At 32.3% G+C, this 20,822-nt stretch overlaps 2 protein-coding genes across 6 annotated transcripts in view; one reads left to right on the forward strand and one right to left on the reverse strand.

The window, feature by feature from the left end:
* Positions 1-20,822, reverse strand: part of LOC134844305 (ATP-binding cassette sub-family C member 4-like) — a 463,247-nt gene that overhangs the window by 218,771 nt on the left and 223,654 nt on the right. The gene's annotated exons all lie outside the window — the stretch shown is intronic.
* Positions 1-20,822, forward strand: part of LOC134844175 (vasoactive intestinal polypeptide receptor-like) — an 87,067-nt gene that overhangs the window by 30,814 nt on the left and 35,431 nt on the right. For 2 of the 5 annotated variants that reach the window (XM_063860728.1, XM_063860733.1), the window contains exons 1-2: positions 16,775-17,303; positions 19,725-19,835. In XM_063860728.1, coding sequence (XP_063716798.1) covers positions 17,135-17,303; positions 19,725-19,835 — 280 coding nt within the window. In that variant the 5' untranslated portion in view covers positions 16,775-17,134. Of the gene's footprint in view, positions 1-2,301; positions 2,459-16,411; positions 16,520-16,774; positions 17,304-19,724; positions 19,836-20,822 lie in introns of those variants that run through there. The other 3 variants (XM_063860732.1, XM_063860731.1, XM_063860729.1) reach the window with 3 other exon arrangements.

The following is a 20,822-nucleotide window of genomic DNA, read 5'->3' on the forward strand; positions in this document are numbered from 1 at the left end:
ATTGTTCTTTTGAGGCGGTCAATTTCCCTGCTCATCGCAATAAATTTTTTTGGCCCAATGTGAGAAATCGAAATAGCTTTAAGATTAAAAATATTCTCTTGTTGTTTTCATCCAGTGAAAAAAAAGTTATTTTGTTTTCATTGCTAAGCTTGTTTTTATCCAGTAAGATCCATGCGGTAGCTTTGAATGACCCTAATAGTTCAACATTAACGCACCCGCCAGAGTGCATTTTTTGTTGATGCCCTAAAGCCCTTTATTGAGGCCATTGTCTGGGAAAAATAAAAAATCTCTACCTTACGCTGAGAAAGAGATAATATGAACCGAATTGAGAAATGACTTCTTCTCTTTCTTGTTATCAGCTCCTAGGGACTTCAAGAAAACTGAACCATCTTTTCATGTTTCTGACAGCTTTGACATTTTCTTTCGAATTCTAAATTCGATAATTATTAAATTGAGTGTGCTGAAAATAGGCGTTACTTCAAGACGGGACTTGCTCTTTTATCTTCAAATTAAAATTTTTGTTTATTTAGATATCTTCGCTTTTCTCAATCTTCTCAATGTTGTTGTTTACTCGAGAATAAGTAACAATAAACAGGAATGAAGTTTGATTTTGAGATCGCTCAACGTAGCTTGCGCGTTTTACCCTCGGGCTTTACCCCTGCTAAAAAACTTTGATCTGGTGGTTATTGCGCTAATAAACTTGATAAAAGGCGATAACTTCAAGGCTATATGACCCCCCTATTGTCTTATTAAAACACACAGGTAAACTGTCATTAGTGATTCTGTTTCTCAATAACCAATGCAATTTTTTCATTGAGGATTTACCATCGCCTTCAAGCTTACCGTCTTTTAACGAAGTTATCATTGAAACATCCTCAAAAATTACAGCGAACTTTCCGACCGTTGTCGCCCTTATTCTACCCTTATTTGTGCATCATTTCCCCTGTTATTCTATTTGATATGCGACGAGGCACTGAGAAAAAAAAACATTCAGGGCGAGCGAAGTCCTCAAAACATTAAAGCTTGAATTTTTGAGTTGAGAAATTCAGTTCTTGAGAAAGTTCCGACTTTTTGAAAAATGGAAAGGAACATTGTATTCGGGGCGGTTTCAGTTTTTTCTTTGTTTTTCTTTCTTATCCAAGCAAAATCAAAATCAGCTATTACAAATTATCATCGGAGTGAGTTGAGTGATATTTCATGATAAAACTTTTAGTCGTGATTCGAAGGGCAAGAACATTCCCAAAATACCCCTTCTTTCTCAGGAGTTCGACCCCCTGCCGACCCAAAGGGATCCCTCCTTTGTAATATTTTGAGATATGCATTTTTTCGCTGACGGACCCCAACATTTACACTAAATTACACGACAGACCACCAATATACATTAATTTTTTCAGGGGAGTGCGCGCCGAAAAAAATGCGATTTTTTGGTAAAAAATTAACAAAAAGTGCCTAAAAATGCTATTTTAGGACTGTTTTTTCTAAATTATGCCTTAGACGCAAGATTTATGGACAAAACAGGGTCTTTTGCTTTGGGAGAGCTCGGAATTTCATTTTGGTCGACCTAGAAAAAAGGTCGACAAGATTTTCGAATCTTTTTTAAAAATCAGCCCCCTCCCTCGAGAAAATCCAAGATCCGCCCCTGCTTATTGTAATAGCTTAAAAAGCTTACAATAGCTCAATTTAAGCCGTAAATTTTACGCCGTAAAGTTTACTCGAGAAAATTTTGTTCTGGTATTTTTGTGATTTTTTGGAATAAAAAACTGCAAACCATAGTGTGCTTGCTTTTTTTTTTAAGTTTTTTTTTTAGCCAATGACTAAAAGAAAACAAAAACAAAGATGAGTGTTTTATTGAAAAAGTTTTTCCCTTCAGATCTTTTCATCACAACAGGCAGAAAAAAACGACACTAAATTGACATATATATTTTGTTAACGAATATGGTCGGATTATTCTGTGCTACTTGCACAGTAATCGGTGATCCTTGTTTCCATGGTCTCTGGTTAGTAATCCCGGTTTCAAACTGGTCGAAGTACAATCAGCCGAAGTTAGTCAAACAGCGAACTTTTCCAGACCGAAGCTACGCACATGATTTCGGTCTGATGATCGGAACATCAAGCTGAATTTGTTTGACGGTCAATATAGGGTCGAATCAGGGTCAAACTGTAGTGGAATTAATGTCAAATTTTGGTCGAAGAGTTTTTTTGCTCAAGTTTGGTTGAAATATACTTTCTGTTTTGGTTAAACACCAGTAGAAAAATCATGCTTGGTTGAAGTTGAGTCTGTTCACAAACACCTGTCGAACATTTCAAGCTCAGTCGAAACTGAGCATGGCCAAAATCATTTCAATCTGCTGACTCGACTCATAGTTAGTTTCGGTCGAAAACTTCAAACCAAAATTTTTTTGGTCGAATGATTCTGATTACAGTTCGACCAGCTCGATACGAGATCTCTCTAGAAATGGTAAAAAATTGTTTATTACGAAATTTTTTTTCTATAAAATAACGTGATACCTGATCTGGAGTTCCATGGATAAACATCAACTACAATTAAGTTTTTCGTCAATGCTTTTAAAAAGCAAAAAAAAAGATCATAATGAACTAAAGATAAATTATACTGATATTTTACGATAAAACTAAAAAAAGCATTGTAAATCAAATTAAATCATTTTTTAACTTTCATAGATAAAAAACGATAAACTATTATAATAGAGTATTTTCCCATTTTTTTAAGATGCTGGAAAAAATTCAATTGTCAATGCACGCAAAAGAGGTGATCAAATTTTGTATTTTGGGAGGTTTTCTGTTGTATGGTATGTATGTATGCAATGTTGTAAATACTAAATTGGGAGGGAGCGCCCGCTGAAGAACAACACAAATTTTGGCCTAAACTTTTCCAATTGAGCCCAAATGTAGCTTTTTGACTTTTTTTAAAATAACGTTCATGGAAGGGTGTAACTTTGTATATATGTTTATTTGTATATATGTATGTATGTATTCATGTATGTATGTATGTATGTATGTATGTATGTATGTATGTATGTATGTATGTATGTATGTATGTATGTATGTATGTATGTATGTATGTAAGTATGTATGTATGTATGTATGTATGTATGTATGTATGTATGTATGTATGTATGTATGTATGTATGTATGTATGTATGTATGTATGTATGTATGTATGTATGTATGTATGTATGTACGTATGTATGTATGTATGTACGTATGTATGTATGTTATGTATGTATGTATGTATGTATGTATGTATGTATGTATGTATGTATGTATGTATGTATGTATGTATGTATGTATGTATGTATGTATGTATGTATGTATGTATATATGTTTGTATGTATGTATGTATGTATGTATGTATGTATGTATGTATGTATGTATGTATGTATGTATGTATGTATGTATGTATGTATGTATGTATGTATGTATGTATGTAGGTATGAAGGTTTTCATGTATAGATGTCAGTATACATGTTTGTATGTATGTATGTAATTTTTTATGCATGTTTATTTGAAGTTATGTAAACACTAATTTTAAGGGGGATCGGAGGGAGTGGAAACGTTATGCAATATCAATAAACGCAGGTTTAGAAATCAACTAGGCCGTACACTTATATCAGTTTTGCAATTTTTCTTGCATCACTTATGAAGGCAGAAATTAATGCAAATTTTTGCACGAGGCAAAACGAAAATAAAATGGGAAAAATTCATTATAACTGTTTTTTAATGGACTATAACTTAGTTTACGTTTGATAAATCAAGGAGTTATAATCGGTTTCTAATCCAATTTTGTTGAATAAGGGCGACATGGGAGTTGGTTGAAATTCCATCAAAATACATTATCATTTGCTTTTTTTCACTTCTTTTAGATGCGTGTACTTATGTACACAATAACAATTTTTGTTTCAGAAAAAATCGGGAGTCAAAAATTAAATCCTTTAATATTTTTTTATTAGTATTTTATTGCGATGAATTTAAAACAAATTATTTCAACTCAATCAGCATAACTTTGAAAAAAGAGACTGGAATATAAATTTTCTTTTAAATGATGTAAAATGTTTTGCTTTTGATAACATGGTTGGAAAAAGCGACTTCTCATTTCTTCTCAGATGTGTCAAGCATTCAAAACTATGCAATTAATTATTGCAAATAATTATCTTGTCCTCCCTCGGGGTTGAGGTGGTCGACTTATATACCGATCGAAAGTCTGCTTTTCAACTTGAATTACATAGGTCAGCCTATTTTTTTGATGGACCAGTGTCAATACATAGGTCGACAAGGATCGAGATATATACCGGCGACTAGGTTCATTTGAAGGTCGATCCATGCGTCGACGGTCGACCAATGTTGGTTGAGGTCGGTACAGAATACGATGAAGGTCAATTCTCGGGTCGAACAAATTTTGCTGAAAGCAAATTTTTTTACCAGAAATATAAGGTACAGGCTAAAAAGGTATTCTCATGATTAAATCAAGGTTAAAATTAGGAAACAATATTTATCAAACTCTCAACAATTTGACAAAAAAAACAAGAATAGCCGGTTGCGACCACATTCATAGTGAAAACTGGCCAAAAAAGTTGCGCCAAATGAAGCTTCGAAAACTACTTTTCCTGAAGTAAAACTAAGATTTTCACTACTTAAAGGAAAAATTCCGGTCAAACTTTGAGCGAGTAGCTTTAGAATTCTAACCGGTTTTTCTCAACACTGGAACTGAACAGCTTTTTGATATATTTTTAAAAAATAGTCCGAATCAAGACTGAAAATGCTTTAATTTGGTATATCAATTTAAAAGTTTTAACGTGAGAGAATGTCTTTTAGATCATAAATTCGGGATTCAATATCCTAAAATTCATAAATCAAGCTACTTCGTCAAAATAATGGGCTAATTGACACGGAGTTTATCATATTGAGCTTGATTGAAATATTACACCTTGTTATTTTGCATGTGCATTGGAGGGGAATGATTAACAAGTTTCGGGCCACAAAAAAAAAGAAAAAAGACGAGAAAAAAAGACAGATTTCTTCAATGACGTATCTAAAGGTCGAAATTATTCTTCGCAGATTAAGTAAATCAAGTGCCACTTTCCATTTTTTTGAAGTGTAAATATTAAGTTGTAAAATAAATAGTTATCTTTCATCGAAAAAAAATTTAATCATCATTTCTCCCCGTTTTTATAATCTATTGTGAATGCGACAGGGAATTTGGTTGGAGAAATGATTCATTTCCTGTCTCACAAGTAGACTACGATTTTTTTTTTCAGCATAATTAACCTGCTATCAGACAACCACCCCTTCTTTGTCGTCGATTTTGACTTTAAATTGATACTCAAATTCTATAATATGCAGAAATTTAAATTATAATGGTAATTTTAAACGCTTTTAGGAAATTAATTAGCGTTCTGATTAATTGTTTTGAATTAATCATTATCGCCGACAACATGAAACTATCAGCAATTTCAAAACTAGAATTTGAACTATAGATTTTATAACGTCTACTCTAGATTGGTTTGAATTGAAAGCTGATTTTAGGTATCAAAAGTTGATACTTAACAATACTTGAAAGTTTTGAATCATCATAGCGTGAATTTTGGGTCATTTTCGGTTGTTTTACTCTAATAGAGTTTGGAAGTTAACTTTTGTCAACATAAACCACCAAAAAAGGACACTGAATTTTTAGTTTTCCAAACTTCAATCCTTCTCATAGCGAAAGTCCGAAATCCGCTCTGATCTGCCCCCATTGAAAAAACAGAATCCATGGGAGGTTATCAAAACTATATATCTCTTCGAAAATCAAAAAGCCCCCGTTCGACCTCAAAATACAGAGACAAAAAAATCTTGTGGGCTTCGCTATAAGAAACTTGATATTGGTCTCAATGGCGATGAACATAAAACATTTCCTAGAAGGAAATTGTTGTAATGATGGGTTGCAACCTGTAATTGTTATGTTATGATGTGTTGCAGTCTGTAATACTAAATTTCTGCAATTAAAAAGGATGACTTTAAAACGAATAAAAATTGCTAAATAGTTGTGTGAATCCACTAAACGGAAAAATTTTATGCTAAATGAGCGATTGGTTTCCGCAAAGGTTTTTCTGAGGCAGCTTTTATGAGTTGAATCTCTTCACTGCTTCACAAATTGCAATGTTTTCGTACTTTGTAAGGGAAGTTTTGTAGCAGTAAAAGTCATCAACGGTTTTCACGGATTGAGAGATACTATAAAAAAGGAAAAACAAACCAATCGGCAGCATTCAAAATATATTTTTTCGATTTGTTCGATTAATTCGATTTGTTTTGTTTTTGTTTTGCATTTGTCTCATAGACTATTTTGTAGTTATTTTTTTTGCTTCTATTTTAAAAGATTTCTGATTACATATAGCACGATGCAACAATTTGGTAAAAATCTGCTCAACTGAAACAACAAAATGAGAACTTAAAATGATTTTTTTTCATTGACTTAAAATGAAAACAAAAAACGCTTAACTAACTAGATCTAATGGATAAAGCTCTAGTTTTAGGATTTAGAAATAACAACAACTTTTCCGAAAAATAGTCTACACAAAATTGAACGAGTAACTTTATGTCGCAAAATAAACAATCTCTGACTCAATATTTCAAAGAACTGAAAGAAAATGTTAGCGATATTAGTATCAAGGCAAGGTTGTTAAATGAAAAATCGAACATGAACTTTTTAAATTACTTTATTAACAAAAAAATTCACACGGGCAATAGAATCAATAAAATCTGTGTAAAAGTTGCTGTTTTTAGAACAGGTCTAAATGTTAAAGTTGTACTAAGATTTAAAAAAATACAATAACTAACAACTCAAAGCAAATTGAGAAAAACCAGAGTATATATTACAACTCTTTATAAAGCACTAAGCTAATTCTTTGATTTCTACCTGAAGAAGCTATTAAATTACTTATTTGGGACTAAACTACCCATAAACGCTGAGCATCTCGCATGCGGAGGTTACTGTAGTAACATTAAAAAGAAAAATGACCTGTCTCAAAGTCTAAAAGAAAACTCAACCTGTTTGACAATATCCTCAATTAATTGTTGAATGCCAGTAGACGAAAAAAGCGCTCAGTGAGCACAATCGATCTGTTTTATTTTAAACCAATTTTGAAGCCTTCTTTTTTGTGGAACAGGCACCTATCACTGATTCAATCACTTTTTTCCTTAAAAGCATTTTTTTGAAGAGGAAAATAAAAACGCAATTCTCCGCTTTGACAGGTCATGGGAAAACAATAATGAAAATTAAAAAACGTTTTACATGTAAAATAACTGTACTTAGAGTCTTTTCACAACATCAAAATTGTTTATTTATACCGGAACGAGACTTTCAATCATTTAACTAATCAAAATCAAAAATTTCTGGATATCTCCTTTGCAGTTTATGAAATAAAAAGCAAGAAAATTAGCAAAACCTGGATCACAAAAAAACAATTAAACATGAGAAAGCAAAAAACTCAATTTTTACTAACTGTTTTTACAGATTCCTACTCATGCAGCAAAAACAAAAATAAGCGTTTACTACTCGGATAAGAACCTTACAGCACAATCTGCTGTGAACAAATTTAACAAAAAAAAAGAGTAAGACATTTTTCAAAAGAACCGTCGAACTAGATATAAGAATTTTCATAGATATTACAATTTCTAGTAAACAATTCAGTCGATCTTGTTCATATCCCTGAGACATATTCTCCGGCACGATAGTGTTTTCTTTTGAAAAACTTGCGTTGATTTTTTTAAAGACGAACAACTAGTTTTTGTCATGATAAAAATTTGTGTAAAAAAATAATCGCCGGTCTTTCTGATTTGATTATTTTTTGTTTTTAAATGTAGGCTGCGGAATTTTGCCTTGAAAAACTTGGAAGGTAAATTAAATCATGCCAGAAAAAGATGGATTGCTTTTTAACAATACCATAAAGCATCTCAGTTACCGAATTGCTAAAAGACTGATTTATAGTACCCATAGTTCATTCAAAAACTGGGCGCAACCCGCACTCATGATAATTATTTCCCTTAATACCCAGATGGATGGTTCCCTGAAGAAATATCCTCTCAACAGCTTATGCATTTCTTACCTGCATTTTAAACTTTTCTTTTCATTAAAACGGCGTGGGCGTTTTCATCACGACCACGCCGTTTGCATATTGTCATGTTGTGTCACTCAAAACGTCAAAATTTAGTGAGCAGCCTTTGTTCAATTGAACTGTTTCGTCTCATCTTGAAAGCGTTTTTTTCCTTTTTGTGACTTTCGGGACTGATTATTTTTTTGGAAGCGATGAATATTTGGAGCTATGGTATTCACCACCTATTGTGTTGGCAGCGATTTAAATGTCTTTTGTTTTCGTTATTTGTTCTCTTTGTTAAGTTTTATAACTGGAAACAATCTTGTTGTTTGAAAGTTTTTTGCTGCCAAATTTTACTGTTATTTCAGAAATAAAACTGAAAGCGCATTTCAGTACAATTTTGATAAACTTTTGAACTAATTTAGTGGTATAAATGATTGATGCAATGAGTTGTTTATAATTTTCGCGCTCTTTTTTTTTATTAAGGGACTATATTGCATTTTTTTTTGTAATTTTTCTTTAGCAGTTTTGCGAATATCTCGTAGTACTGATATAAACCAAATTAAAACACAGGAATCCCAATTTTTGAGATATAGTTGTGATTCAAAGCCATAAAAGAACCACTGAATCTTTCTCTAAGTTCATAGAAATGAATTGTTATTTTGTTCATCGCATTGAAAAGGAGCCCCATGAGAAATATGTTTTCAACGTCATCTACCCTACGCAATGAGCTCAATGTTCTGAGTTCAATGATTCATTAACCTTGCTTTAAATCTGCAGAACAAAAATCGTGCAAACGAGAATACATAAACAATGAATATTACCTTTTTTTTGCATTTATTTTGACATCTTGTTTGTGATAATTATATAAAATTGCTGCTGATTTGTCGTTAAAGATAACCAATTGATGTTAAAATAAATTAATATATATATATTTTTCTTTTTTAAAAAAAACAAATGTTCTCATAATTTCGCATTCAACTCTGTAGAAGTTTGTTATTTAGGAAACCGATTAGAATCGGACATTTATTTTAGAAAGAGAATTGTTAAATTCATTTTATAAATTCAATTTTTGAATTTACTATTGAATGCTATTTGTGAATGTAATCGAAGATGTCTTTTTTCCAGCACAGGAAATGTTTTTTTTTCTGGTCTTTTATGAATTTTGGGTAGAAAAGGTTTTTTTCTCACGGCTCCTCCGAAGAGTAATGACCACTTTAGCTGCCTCCCCTTAGCGCAAACATTAAAATACTACAAAAGACACTATCAAATGCAGATGGTTTAAGTGGTCATAGAATGCATTCGGTTGACTAACTGAAGTTTATTTTAAATGAGTGTCGAGAAAAATTGTGTAACAAAACTTAAGTTTTAGACGTTTTTGCGTCTTTTTGTTTGGACGTCGAGAAAAACAATTATCTATAGCTAATTCAAAAACTTGAATGATAGCTGCGCCTTTTTTTTCTGAAAAATTGCTTCCATCGAGTTTTAAAAAAATTGATACAAAATTTAGTCTGATACAAACAAAATTGTTTGCTACAGTATTGTAACTTACAAGCTCATTTCCAACCAATTCGATATCAATTGAAATCCACTTTGGTCATTTTGTTTGTTTCAATTTTAAGTAACTATGAAACCAAATTGATCTAATTGAATTGATTTTTGTCCTTTTTGGTTTTATTATTCAAATTAGGTACTAGATAAAGTTAAGTCAGATTTTGTTGATTATCAAAGAATAGAGAAAATTGAAAATAAAACTCTAAGGTTCGCTGTTCAAATGATTTTCGTTGATGAAGTTTGGTGTAAAAAAAGCTCTGAGATAAAGTAATTTTTCATTTTTCATTTTGAGAAAACTATCATAATTTTACTTTTTATACATGGAGGGCTTTTAAATTTAGAAAATATTTTCCCTCAATCCTAATAGTTAGCGGTAAAAAAGCTCTCCTTGTTTGTCTATTGCTCACTGTACCTTCGATGCAGATTTTTCTTCATTACAAGTCAAATTAGTCCACTAAATCATTTTTTGAGATTTTTGTGGCTTTCACTGCCTTGCAAAAATTTTTTAAATCGGTTTAAATCGACTTTTTAGGCAAAAAAAAGATTTTTCTACAGTGAAAATTATTTGGTCCATTCTAAATCTGTTTACGTATCTTAATGGGCTATTGGAGATAAATTAATCTATCATGTTTCATTTTGAGAAAATTAACATAACTTTTTTTTATACAGCGAGGGCTTTTAGATTTAGAAAACATTTTCCCTCAATCTTAATAGTTTGCGGTAAAAAAACTCTCCTTGTTTGTCTTTTGCTCACTGCACCTTCGATGCAGATTTTTCTTCAGTACAAAAAATGTCGTTTCAAGACAAATCAATTGGTTCTCATAAATCCTTTTTTGAGAATTTTGTGGATTTCACGGCTTTGCAAAATCTTTGGAAATCAATTTAAATTGACTGTTTAGGCAAAAAAATGTTTTTCTACCGTGAAACTTTTTTAGTCCATTCTAAGTCTGCTTACTTATCTTAATGTTTTGGACGAAACTCTTTTTTCTTTGTTTCGGACGAAACCTCCATAACCTGTAATGTCTGCTGCGAATCGATGGATTTTTTGTTTCATTCTATATATTCCCACTTGAAGCTATTTTTACCAGTTTACTTGAATTTGGAGATTTCGTCAGCTGAATTTTGAAAAAAATTGTCGACGATCATAACTAGTTTCGTTAACAAGACTTGCCTGTGCATTCAATTGTCCGTTTTTTCAAAACCTTTTCTCGAATTATCGTTCAATGAAGTAAGTTCAAAACGGTCTAATTTCTCAAATTTCACAAAACACTCAGATGCTGTTAATTAAGGTCCATTTCTGAAACTAGCAAATTTTTGATGTCGAAGTTGAATGATAGTAGTCGATCTATCTATCTGGTTAAACTTGATTTTTACTTTTACCGACTCGTTATGGGCACTTAAAAGGGCCTGGTGTTTAGTTATTTATGTGATAGTATTTTCCATAATGATAGTATTTGTAGTGTTTTTGCTACAAAAAAAAAAGGATTATAAAATCTAATTCGCTTGTAGAGTACTTTTACTCGTACTGATTCAAGAATTTTGACACGTACAAAATATACCGATTCCTTTTCGGATTATTGCTGCAGAGCTGCTACTAACCCAGCGTTTAAAGCATTGTGTAGCACTCTTTTTTCTTTGTTTTGGACGATACCTCAATATTTGTAATGTCTGCTGCGAATTTGCTGATTTTCTTATTGTTTCATTCTATATCTTCCTACTTGAAGTTATTCTTACCAGTTTACTTGAATTCGGAGAGTTCGTCAACTCAATTTTGAAAAAAAATTGTCGAGGATCATTACTAGTTTTTTGTACAAGACTTGCCTGTGCAGTCAATTGTCCGTTCTTTCAAAAAACTTTTTTTTTCGAAGTATCGTTCAATGAAGTAAGTTCAAAATGGTCCATTTTTTCGAGTTTTGCAATTCACTCCGATGTTGCTAATTAAATGTCCAATTTTGAACCTGACAAAAGTTTGATGTCGAAATTGAGTAGTAATAGTCTATCAATATATCTGGTTAAACTTGATTTTCACTTTTACCGACTTGTTATGGGCACTTAAAAGGGCCTGGTCTTCAGTTATTTTTGTGAATGCTTTTCCATTATGATAGTATTTGAAGTGTTCTATCTACGAAAAAACTGTTAAAAAATCTAATTCGCTTGTAGAGTATTTTTACTTGTACGAATTCAAGGTTCTTGACACGTACAAAAAATACCAATTTCTCTAAGGGTTATTGCTGCAGAGCTGCTTCTAACCCAGCGTTTAAAGCGTTGTATAACACTCTATTTTCTTTGTTTTGGACGAAACCTCCGTAATCTGTAATGTCTGTTACGAAATTGATGATTTTTTTTCATACCACTAATTTCCAGTAGAGGTCTTTACGATGTTACTGAGGCGTCAAAAATTGAAAGATAACTGTAAGGCGATGAATTGTTTTCATCGTAACGTTTTTCGATTTTCCGAATTTTGAAGATAAGCTTTCTTTATTTTTAGTCTTTACTAAATTTGTAATAGATAAGTCAGAGTTGTTCTTAATATCAAGATCAATTTTAATATCATTTGGTTTCCTGGTTTTTTTGTTGTTGTTTTATCTCAAGTTCTGGTAGATTGTTTTGTTCTTCGATGATCGGTTTGTGTTCATCCAGTACTATGAATGATGTTGATTGGACTGTGCATCCTCCTGACTTGATGGATAAGGTTAAGCTGACCAATGATTCGAAGTCAGTGGCGTCGTTAGAAGATTTTGCAAGAGCTGCTGTATGTCCAGTCTCTCCTGATGAATAACGCCATTTGTAGACATGCTTGTCAATTCGACTATTCTACTGGAGAGTCCATTGTGGGTTTCGGTCGATTGATGATTTTTCGAGAGAACTCTTCCTGTCTGTGATTTGCTTTTGATTGGCCCGTGTTTCTTAATTATTTTTGAGAATGTTTTTGCTGTCAAATTTAGTATCATGCGAAAATATTTTTGGTCCTATTTTGGATCCAAAATTTTCTGTGGTGAAATATTCTCTCTGTTTTGAGAAAACTAATCTGAGTTTTTTCGATTTCCAGAGTATGATACAATAAGTTTGTTGAGGGAATAATCTTCTCAATTAAATTTTACTCTAAGTTGATCACCATTGTAGGTATTATGAATTCATTCTTGCAACTTTTCAAGAAAATATGAAAGTGTCTTCAAATAAGAAGGGGAGGGGCGGTCATATCTTTTTCTTTTAATCATTTTAGCTGCCAAATGGATTTTTTATGCTTCAGAGTCTTCTTCATATGCCAAATTTTTCTTTAAAAAAGTTTTGATAGTTTTTAAATTGAAAATGAAAAAAAAAAAATAGTAAAAAGTTAGCACCTCTTCAAATCTTGCTTCAGATTGCTCAGTTATGACAACAGATATCGCTAGAATAAAAAATACAAGAGCTAATTGTGATGGGACGGAGGTGTCAATTATTCACTTTAATTCTAGAGACACATTTCCTTGGCCGATTTCTGGAACTTTTAATCATAGTTGATTCTATTAGTTCTTTGAAAAAAGGAACCAGATTTGATTGCGATAAGCAATCCATATAAAATCAGTGCATTTTTTTTATAGAAAAGTGGTCGATATTGCTGATTACATGCTAATAAATGATGAACTGATATATCAATTCTGCAACTTCTAAATGAACAGAACTCAACAGATTTTTGCTGACATTGGTTAAACTTGTGTTTCAATATGGTGTCCACTCAGGCCGATTAACTAGAGTTTCACTTAACCTTCAGGAGAAAATTTGAATCCGTATGCTTTTAACGAAATTTTTTAAATTTTTTTTTTCATGTAAATAACCTTCACCCCTCCGATTTCTAAAAACTTTTTGTACATTTTTTTGGTGAATTTGATGATTTTTGATGACTTTTGTTTTATTGCGAATTTGATTATTTTTGTTTTTAAGTTATCAAATAATGAATAAGGGCAAACAAATTAGTGATCAACTCTGAAAAACCATAAATTCTCAATTGTTCTAAAACCCAAAAAACTGTCCCATAAATCAATCTTTTACCCCAAAAACTTACCTGATGAAGCTAAATTTTTACCTAAATTTCAAAAACTGAGGATCTGTAAAAGTGATACGTGTGGTACTGCACGAAAAGCTGTTATCAATTGTTGTTTTACACTCAGAGACGCATGAAAACAGGCATAAATTGTCTAATGGCAATCTCAGACTAGGTTCGTTAAAGATTATACTTTGTCTTCAAATAACATACGAATATGGGAATATGGAGCAAGTTTAATTAGCATAATTTGTCTAATGGCCATCTTATACTGGGTTCTATAAGACTTTTTTGTTTGTCATCAAATAACATCCCAAGTTGGAAACAACTTAGAATTAGTTGACGGGAAACATTATCGCTGATTCAGAGATATCTGTTTTTTTTAGAAAAATTCATGGCTAACTCAAGCATATCCCAGTTTAATGAAATTTTTAGCGATGGTTCAGGGTTATTTCATGGCTATTACTCCCAGCGATAACCTTATATAACTAATCTATGATAAATCCCCGAATCAGTGCTAAAAAAACTGAAAATTTCGAATTGAAATCAAATTTTTGTTGCGTGTCGTTACATTGTGAAACTATTAACTTAGCCTTAAATGAAACAAATGTTGCAACCAACTCTAAAGACGCAGTTTTTTTTGTGAAAAAATAGAAATATCTTAGCTTTGATGGTTGAAAATGTTTAGAAATTAATGTTGCCCGGAAACACTTTAATTTCTGGTAAAAATATGAAAAAAAAAATTTTAATTAAAAAAAACTGAATCATCACCCTAAAAATCTGCTGAAAACAACCTAAAACGTAGTTTTTTTTCAATGCGAAACGATACAAATGTGTTGGCTTTGGTAGTTAAAAGTCTTGAGCAACCAACTTCTCCCGGAAACACCGCAATTTTGTAAATTATTTTTTTTTCTCATTTGAAAATAGGTTTGATTGATCTTGTTTTTTGTTTTGATTTATAATTGGTATCCTGGGATGGATTGTTTGCACTTTGTTGGCATGTTTTTAAACCACAAAGAAGACCTTTGAAAAAAGTTAAAAACTAACTAAGTTGATTCCCCTAGTGTTGTAGAAAATAAAACATCTGATTGGAAAAAGTCTCCTTTGTGGTTAATGGACACGTTATGCACCTGAAGACCATCAGGCCAGATTAAAATTGAAATCGGCAATATAATCGGGAATGTTTGAAATTATTCATGGTAATTATGTTCGAAAAAATGCGTTGTTTGCATTTCAGATGTTGTTTGATTTTACATCATACCTTTCTGATCATATACCGCCATCCACTAGAAATTAATCAACTTAGAATCGACCATGAATCAATTATCTGCAACTTACTACAACCTCGCGGTGATTTTAAACATTTTTGATAAAAAATTTTGTAATTTTTTGTTTGATGAACTAATTATAATTTTCAGATAATTGCTATCAATCTAAAATCTTAAAATCCATCTTATTTTTTACCTTTGCAATAAGCAATCGCGTACCAGGTTTTTTTCTCGTGAACAAATTTGTCTACAGAATCATCACTTCTTGTTATCTTAGATTGTTTTTTTTTCTTTTTCCGAAATTTGTCGTTTACTTAGTATAATTATTGTTAAACATATTGCCGGTAGAGTATCTCGATGTTCCGGATTGAGAAAAATACTATTTATACAATTTCCATACAGTTCGTACGTTAAAAAAAGTGTAAAAAACTCTATGACCAACTTTTTTCCATACTTTGGAACTGTATGACTAGCATTTTTCGTTTTCCGTAATGAAACTGTATGACCACAAATGAGAAATCTATGAATCGCATTTTTCCATTGCTAATTTTTTTCCCATCTATTTGTAAAAAGTAATTGAGCTAAGGTAAATCTATACACAAACCTGTAGTCGCGCAATCTCAGAACTTTATAGAAAAACATGAGAAAACTAAGAAATTTGTAACTTCTGCAGGAAAAATTTTTACGGCCCAGGAGAAAGCTGAGTTTCCTAGTCTTATTGACTTGTTCAAGTATTAATTTGCCAAAAAACACCAAAATAAACCATCAAAATGAAAATGAAGAAAGCGCTCTCACTGAAAGTCAAGCCGAAATCATGGTCGACATCCAGATCCAACCTTGTATAGGGTCAGACACATCATATGTTTTATGAAAACACTTTTTCATCGTGGCGAAAAACACACGTGCCTGATTTTGCTAATTTTTACCCTATGCTCAAAAATCGATTTTTGACACCACCATGAGACTTCTTCCAGAGTTGATTTTTTCTTATTTTTAATTATTTTAGTCTATTTCAACAAGTTTAGAGATGACCGTTTGACCACTGAGTTGTTTTTCGAGCTTGATAACTAACTTAACTTCTCTTTGTTTTCTCAATACAATTAGTTTTCTGGTATGGCAACTGTATGACTAGCATTTTTCCATAGAAAAATACTATAGATTTGTTTGACTAGCATTTTTTGCCTATGGCGGTCAACCCGTGAAATTGATGACAATTGTCAGTTTTTAGAGGCTGGTTAAAGAAAAACAATTCTAACTCGACGGAAAAAACACGAGACGCGACATGTGTGTAAGAACACTCAATTATTCATGTTGCTCCAACTGAAAATGTTTTGAAATGGATTTTTTTAATCAAAGCATGTGTGGCTTCAACTTCAGTCAGTTAATTGAAAAATAATCTCAAGTAGTGAAAACTATCAATTTTTGAATAATTTTTTGCAAATTAATATCTATCTTTGAACTAAAGTACAACAGGATGAATGGGCGCATCCTCTTTTCGTACACTTAGGCTGCTGTTGATTTTAGTCGAACAAATAATTCAACCAGAATCTATCTTGAAAATTAAACTGAAAAAAAAAGACTTTAAACAGGTGAAGACTTCTCATTTCTTTCAGATTAAATTTTTATCAGAAGCTTGAGCAGCCAATAGAAATAAATCAAATAAATTTTAATGATTCCGTGCTCTTTTTTCCTTTAAACGCACTTTTTAGGCCAAAATAAAGGTAACAATGTTAATTGAAAACATTTTTAATGGGCAATTTAAACCAATTAGAGCGTCTTTTGATTTTTTGTAGTAACGCCTAATAAAAATTTACTCAAATTATTGTTTAAAACAAATGTTTTAGTCGAAAACGCTTTTTATATAATCTCGCGAGTGCTAAAATTTTTTGGTAACCAATAACACTAACAAAATAACACTTTTCAATCATACTTTAACTTGCAATAATTAATCGTAAATGGTATTAAAGAGAATACGCTGTTTAACAGGCAGTTAAAACTCATTTCGCGTCCTCCCAGATTAAATTTGTGTTTCAGATCGTTTATTTGCAATGAAGCCAAGCTGCGCTTACTATAAATTATCACCGTTCTGAATTGGAGTCTCGTGACCATACATTACCGTTATCATTTCACTCCAGTTAGGTTGCTATCGCTGATGCTCTTCGAATGTGGCTTGACGATCATTGAATGAACTTCAAAAAAAGACAATGATGAACTCCAACTCTTCGATTTCATCCAGTTATGAAGGGTATCCTGGAAACAGATCCGACTGCCCGAATGAAGTGTTTGTACCCCCGCACACTTTCAACTCGGAATACTTCATGCCGCAATTGTATTTGGACTGCCTCGCGAGGATGTGTCTTTTGACACAGAAAAGTGAGTTCTCGAAGTATGCAACTCATTGTTTATGAAAGTAGTTCAGATTAGTTACCATTCAATTTAGGTTATCTGATTTATGAAAAAATTAAAATTATTGATGCTAGCTGTAGTGTTCGCCAAAAAACATCAAGTTTGGGTCATTTTTCCAAGTTATGATATTTGATTACTGTATAATTTATTAGAAAAAAGAATCACTAATCACAAAAAAGAACAGCGTTTGAATTCTAAAAGCGTTTAAAAATTTAACTGGTTCAACAGGACAAAACACTACACACCAAACGAGCACTTAACAAATAGTGGGCCAAATTTGTTGAAACAAATATGTCACTGTTAGATACTGGCCACTTTTTGGAAGGTTTTTCCAAAAAGTTTCGTTTTTCGTTGCACCCCTCGAAGTTAGTCGTACGTGGTATAATGCGCCTGAGTCATTGTTTGTGGTTTCCACTTTCAAACAATTGAGGGAACTTTTGTGATCGAGTGATTTCAAATCGTCAAATAGCAATTTCACTAAAATTTTCAACAGAATTTCATTTGCAATTTTTTTCTTAAAAAAATTGCCATTTTGAGATAATTACCGCTCAGTATATTTCGTTCTAGCAAATCGAAACAGAGTCTGATAGCGTTGAAATGTGATTTGAGGCAAGCCATTTGGTCAAATTAAAATATTTTAATAAGATATTGTTTTCAAGCGATATCTAGTTGAAGATTCCCAAGCATAGAAACCGGCGGTTTTTAACCCCTTTTTAACCCATCATATAACCGCACATTGAGATATCACCACAACAAATTAACCAATTTTAAAACCAAATGTTAGAAACTAAGTGAATCTTACTAGAAAAAGGTTCAGAAACAAAGCGTCAGTAATCATCAAAGCTTTAATTTCAAAAATCTACGCGAAACAAAACGAAATAATATAAACGCAGCTAAATGCGGTTTAGACATGAACAGAAAAGAACTTACCGATAGTCTAGTCTTTGATATGATTTTGATATGAACTTGATTGAAAAAAGTCCGAGCAACATGATTCAATTCATCAGCCAAAAAGGCTAGATTTTTCGAAATTTGAATTTGATCTTGGTAAAAATTTTGCAATTAATAGATTTTTGGTTGAATTTACTTCATATTTATTGGTTGTGACCTAAAGCTGATCCAAAATAAATTTTAACTGACTACTAATCATTTTGCGGTAATTTTTTCAATTTTATTACCCATCTAAAAATGGTCAGTTTTTTTGATTTGTCGGCATAAAACCCAAATCCAAAGAGTTTGCCAACCCCTAGTCCCGACATAGTGTCCCGTCAAATAAGTGATCGTTCCAGGATTAAACTGCTATTTACAGCATTTTTCAGATGCGGGTCAAATCAGTGCGTCTGGAGGCTGCCAGAAGATATCTTTTCTCAAAAAAGATGACGACAAAAGTTAATTCAAAAATACATAAAATTATTATTTGACCGAACTGGCTTAAAATTACCATATCGCAAAAAAATAGTCATTTTTTTGTGCGACAAAATTAATTCTTGTTTTTTCATATTTTTTTTATTTCAGTTTTGTCTTCGTAATCACGCACAATTTTCTGCACTCCTTTGTTTAGAACCCAGTGTTTTTCTTTTTTGTAATTTGTCACCCACTCGAGGTGTTAAGAAGATTGAGTTTTTGAAAGGAAGCCTCTTTTTACAAATTTGCATTTTTTTTCCTTATACTTGGCTGCCATCCACTGAAATAAAACTCTATGCCATAATGCTAGCATTCCACAGAATTTCTTGATCTTATGACTTGCGATTAGGGACGAAATTGTTTCTGTAATTGGATCCAAACTAAATGCAGAGCTTGTCATTTTCTGCATTTTTCTACTATTTTATGGCGAAGTCAGAAATTGTTTTAATTTACTCGACTATTTTTTTGTTTGAATTTACTCGGTCTTCTTTTTTTCAAGTGCAGATTAAAACTTGTGGCTTGTGTTGTGTGCCTTTTTTTCCCGAGCTTCCCAATTTTCTATATGTAGTTTGTGATTGTCGAAAGAAATGTACCGACAGCTTTGATTCTATAAAATTGTCTGAACCGTTTGAATAGCGGCCTGCTCAAAACCCAGCATTTTTTCAAGTCCACTATCAATGGCTAATTTTTCTACACTTTCTAAAAAACCAAAAGTTAACATCCACCCCCCCCCCCTCCCCCAAAAAAACCGTTTGGGGGGGAGGATTTAAACTTGGTTCTAAGTTGGGATTTCTTAGCCAATCAGAATCGAGCATTTTACATGCAGCAATTTATATTAAGCGCTGGGGAGGAGGATCTTAACTTGGTCTATTTGGGGGGGAGGATGTTAACTTGATCCCGAATTTCTTTTCAATTGAAATTGATAAAAGTTGAAAGAGTTTCCTTTTTTATGAACAGAAGTGACATGTTTGATTCTTGTTTCAGACGCCAGTTTATTCTGCCCAGTTCTCTTCGACGGAGTGGGTTGCTGGCCAGCGACTAGAGTCAACACCACGCAAGCAATACCATGTCCAAGCATTCCCTTCTATGACCAGAGTGAGTACCATCAGGCCGAAAGTTCTTCTTGAATAGTGTATCTATTGACGATAACCTCGAGGCATAACAGTAGTTTACTTAATATTGTTTGACGCACGGCCATTTCAGACGTTAATATGCTAATAGTTTTAATGCTTTTAGTTCAAAAAAGATATTTAGTATACAAAAATATACGAGTTGAAACAAGAGCCAATGAACTTATAACTTAACGTTTTTAAATTGACCTCTAGGGTGATTCTAAGTTCATTGACTCTTATTTCAACTCGTGTTTGATCGCAAATTATGTGAGGTCGCTAATTGAGTCAAGCTGCTTGAGTCGCTTTTATAATTAAATCAATTTGGAACTTGCGGTTTGTTTCAAAAGGTTCATATAAGGTCCTGAAATAATTAGTTATTGTCTAAAATAATTAATTATCTGAATGCCGTTCAGCGTCTCTGAAGTAGCTTTTGGTTTTTGTACTGCCCGGCTCAAAATAATGTTCTGTCTCCGCATTACAAATTAATCGCAAGCCCAACTGTCCTTTTTATTTTGATGTGACTTCAATCAATCAAGTGAACGTAATTTTTATTATGTTCTGAGATAGATCAATTTTAGTCCTTTAGGTAAAAACATCCAATTTTAGTTTAAAAAGTGGTCAGAGAAACTATTTAGAAGAAGTTTTTTTTCAAATTCGTCCGCCTACACACAGTGTCAAGATCAAAGTGGTCAGATGGCGTCCCATGATAGATTATTTGAGTCCTAAAGAATTGGGTTGTATATCATATTAAAGTTATTTCAGTGTTAATTTGAATGACAGTCTAAAAATACAAAATTTTTTCCCACAATCAAGAAAAAAAGGTTTGAAAGTTTGATTCTTATTCTAAATTCGAGCGAGTAAAACGAGCGAGCACTCATATGTATGCTTTATTTAGGCCGTTTATAATAACTCATTCATGGTTAATTTTATTTTTAATCGAGTAAGTTAGCTTTTCAATGCCATTTTCAAT

Source organism: Symsagittifera roscoffensis, chromosome 4 (genome assembly GCF_963678635.1).
Source record: "Symsagittifera roscoffensis chromosome 4, txSymRosc1.1, whole genome shotgun sequence".
Taxonomy (NCBI): Eukaryota; Metazoa; Xenacoelomorpha; order Acoela; family Convolutidae; genus Symsagittifera; species Symsagittifera roscoffensis.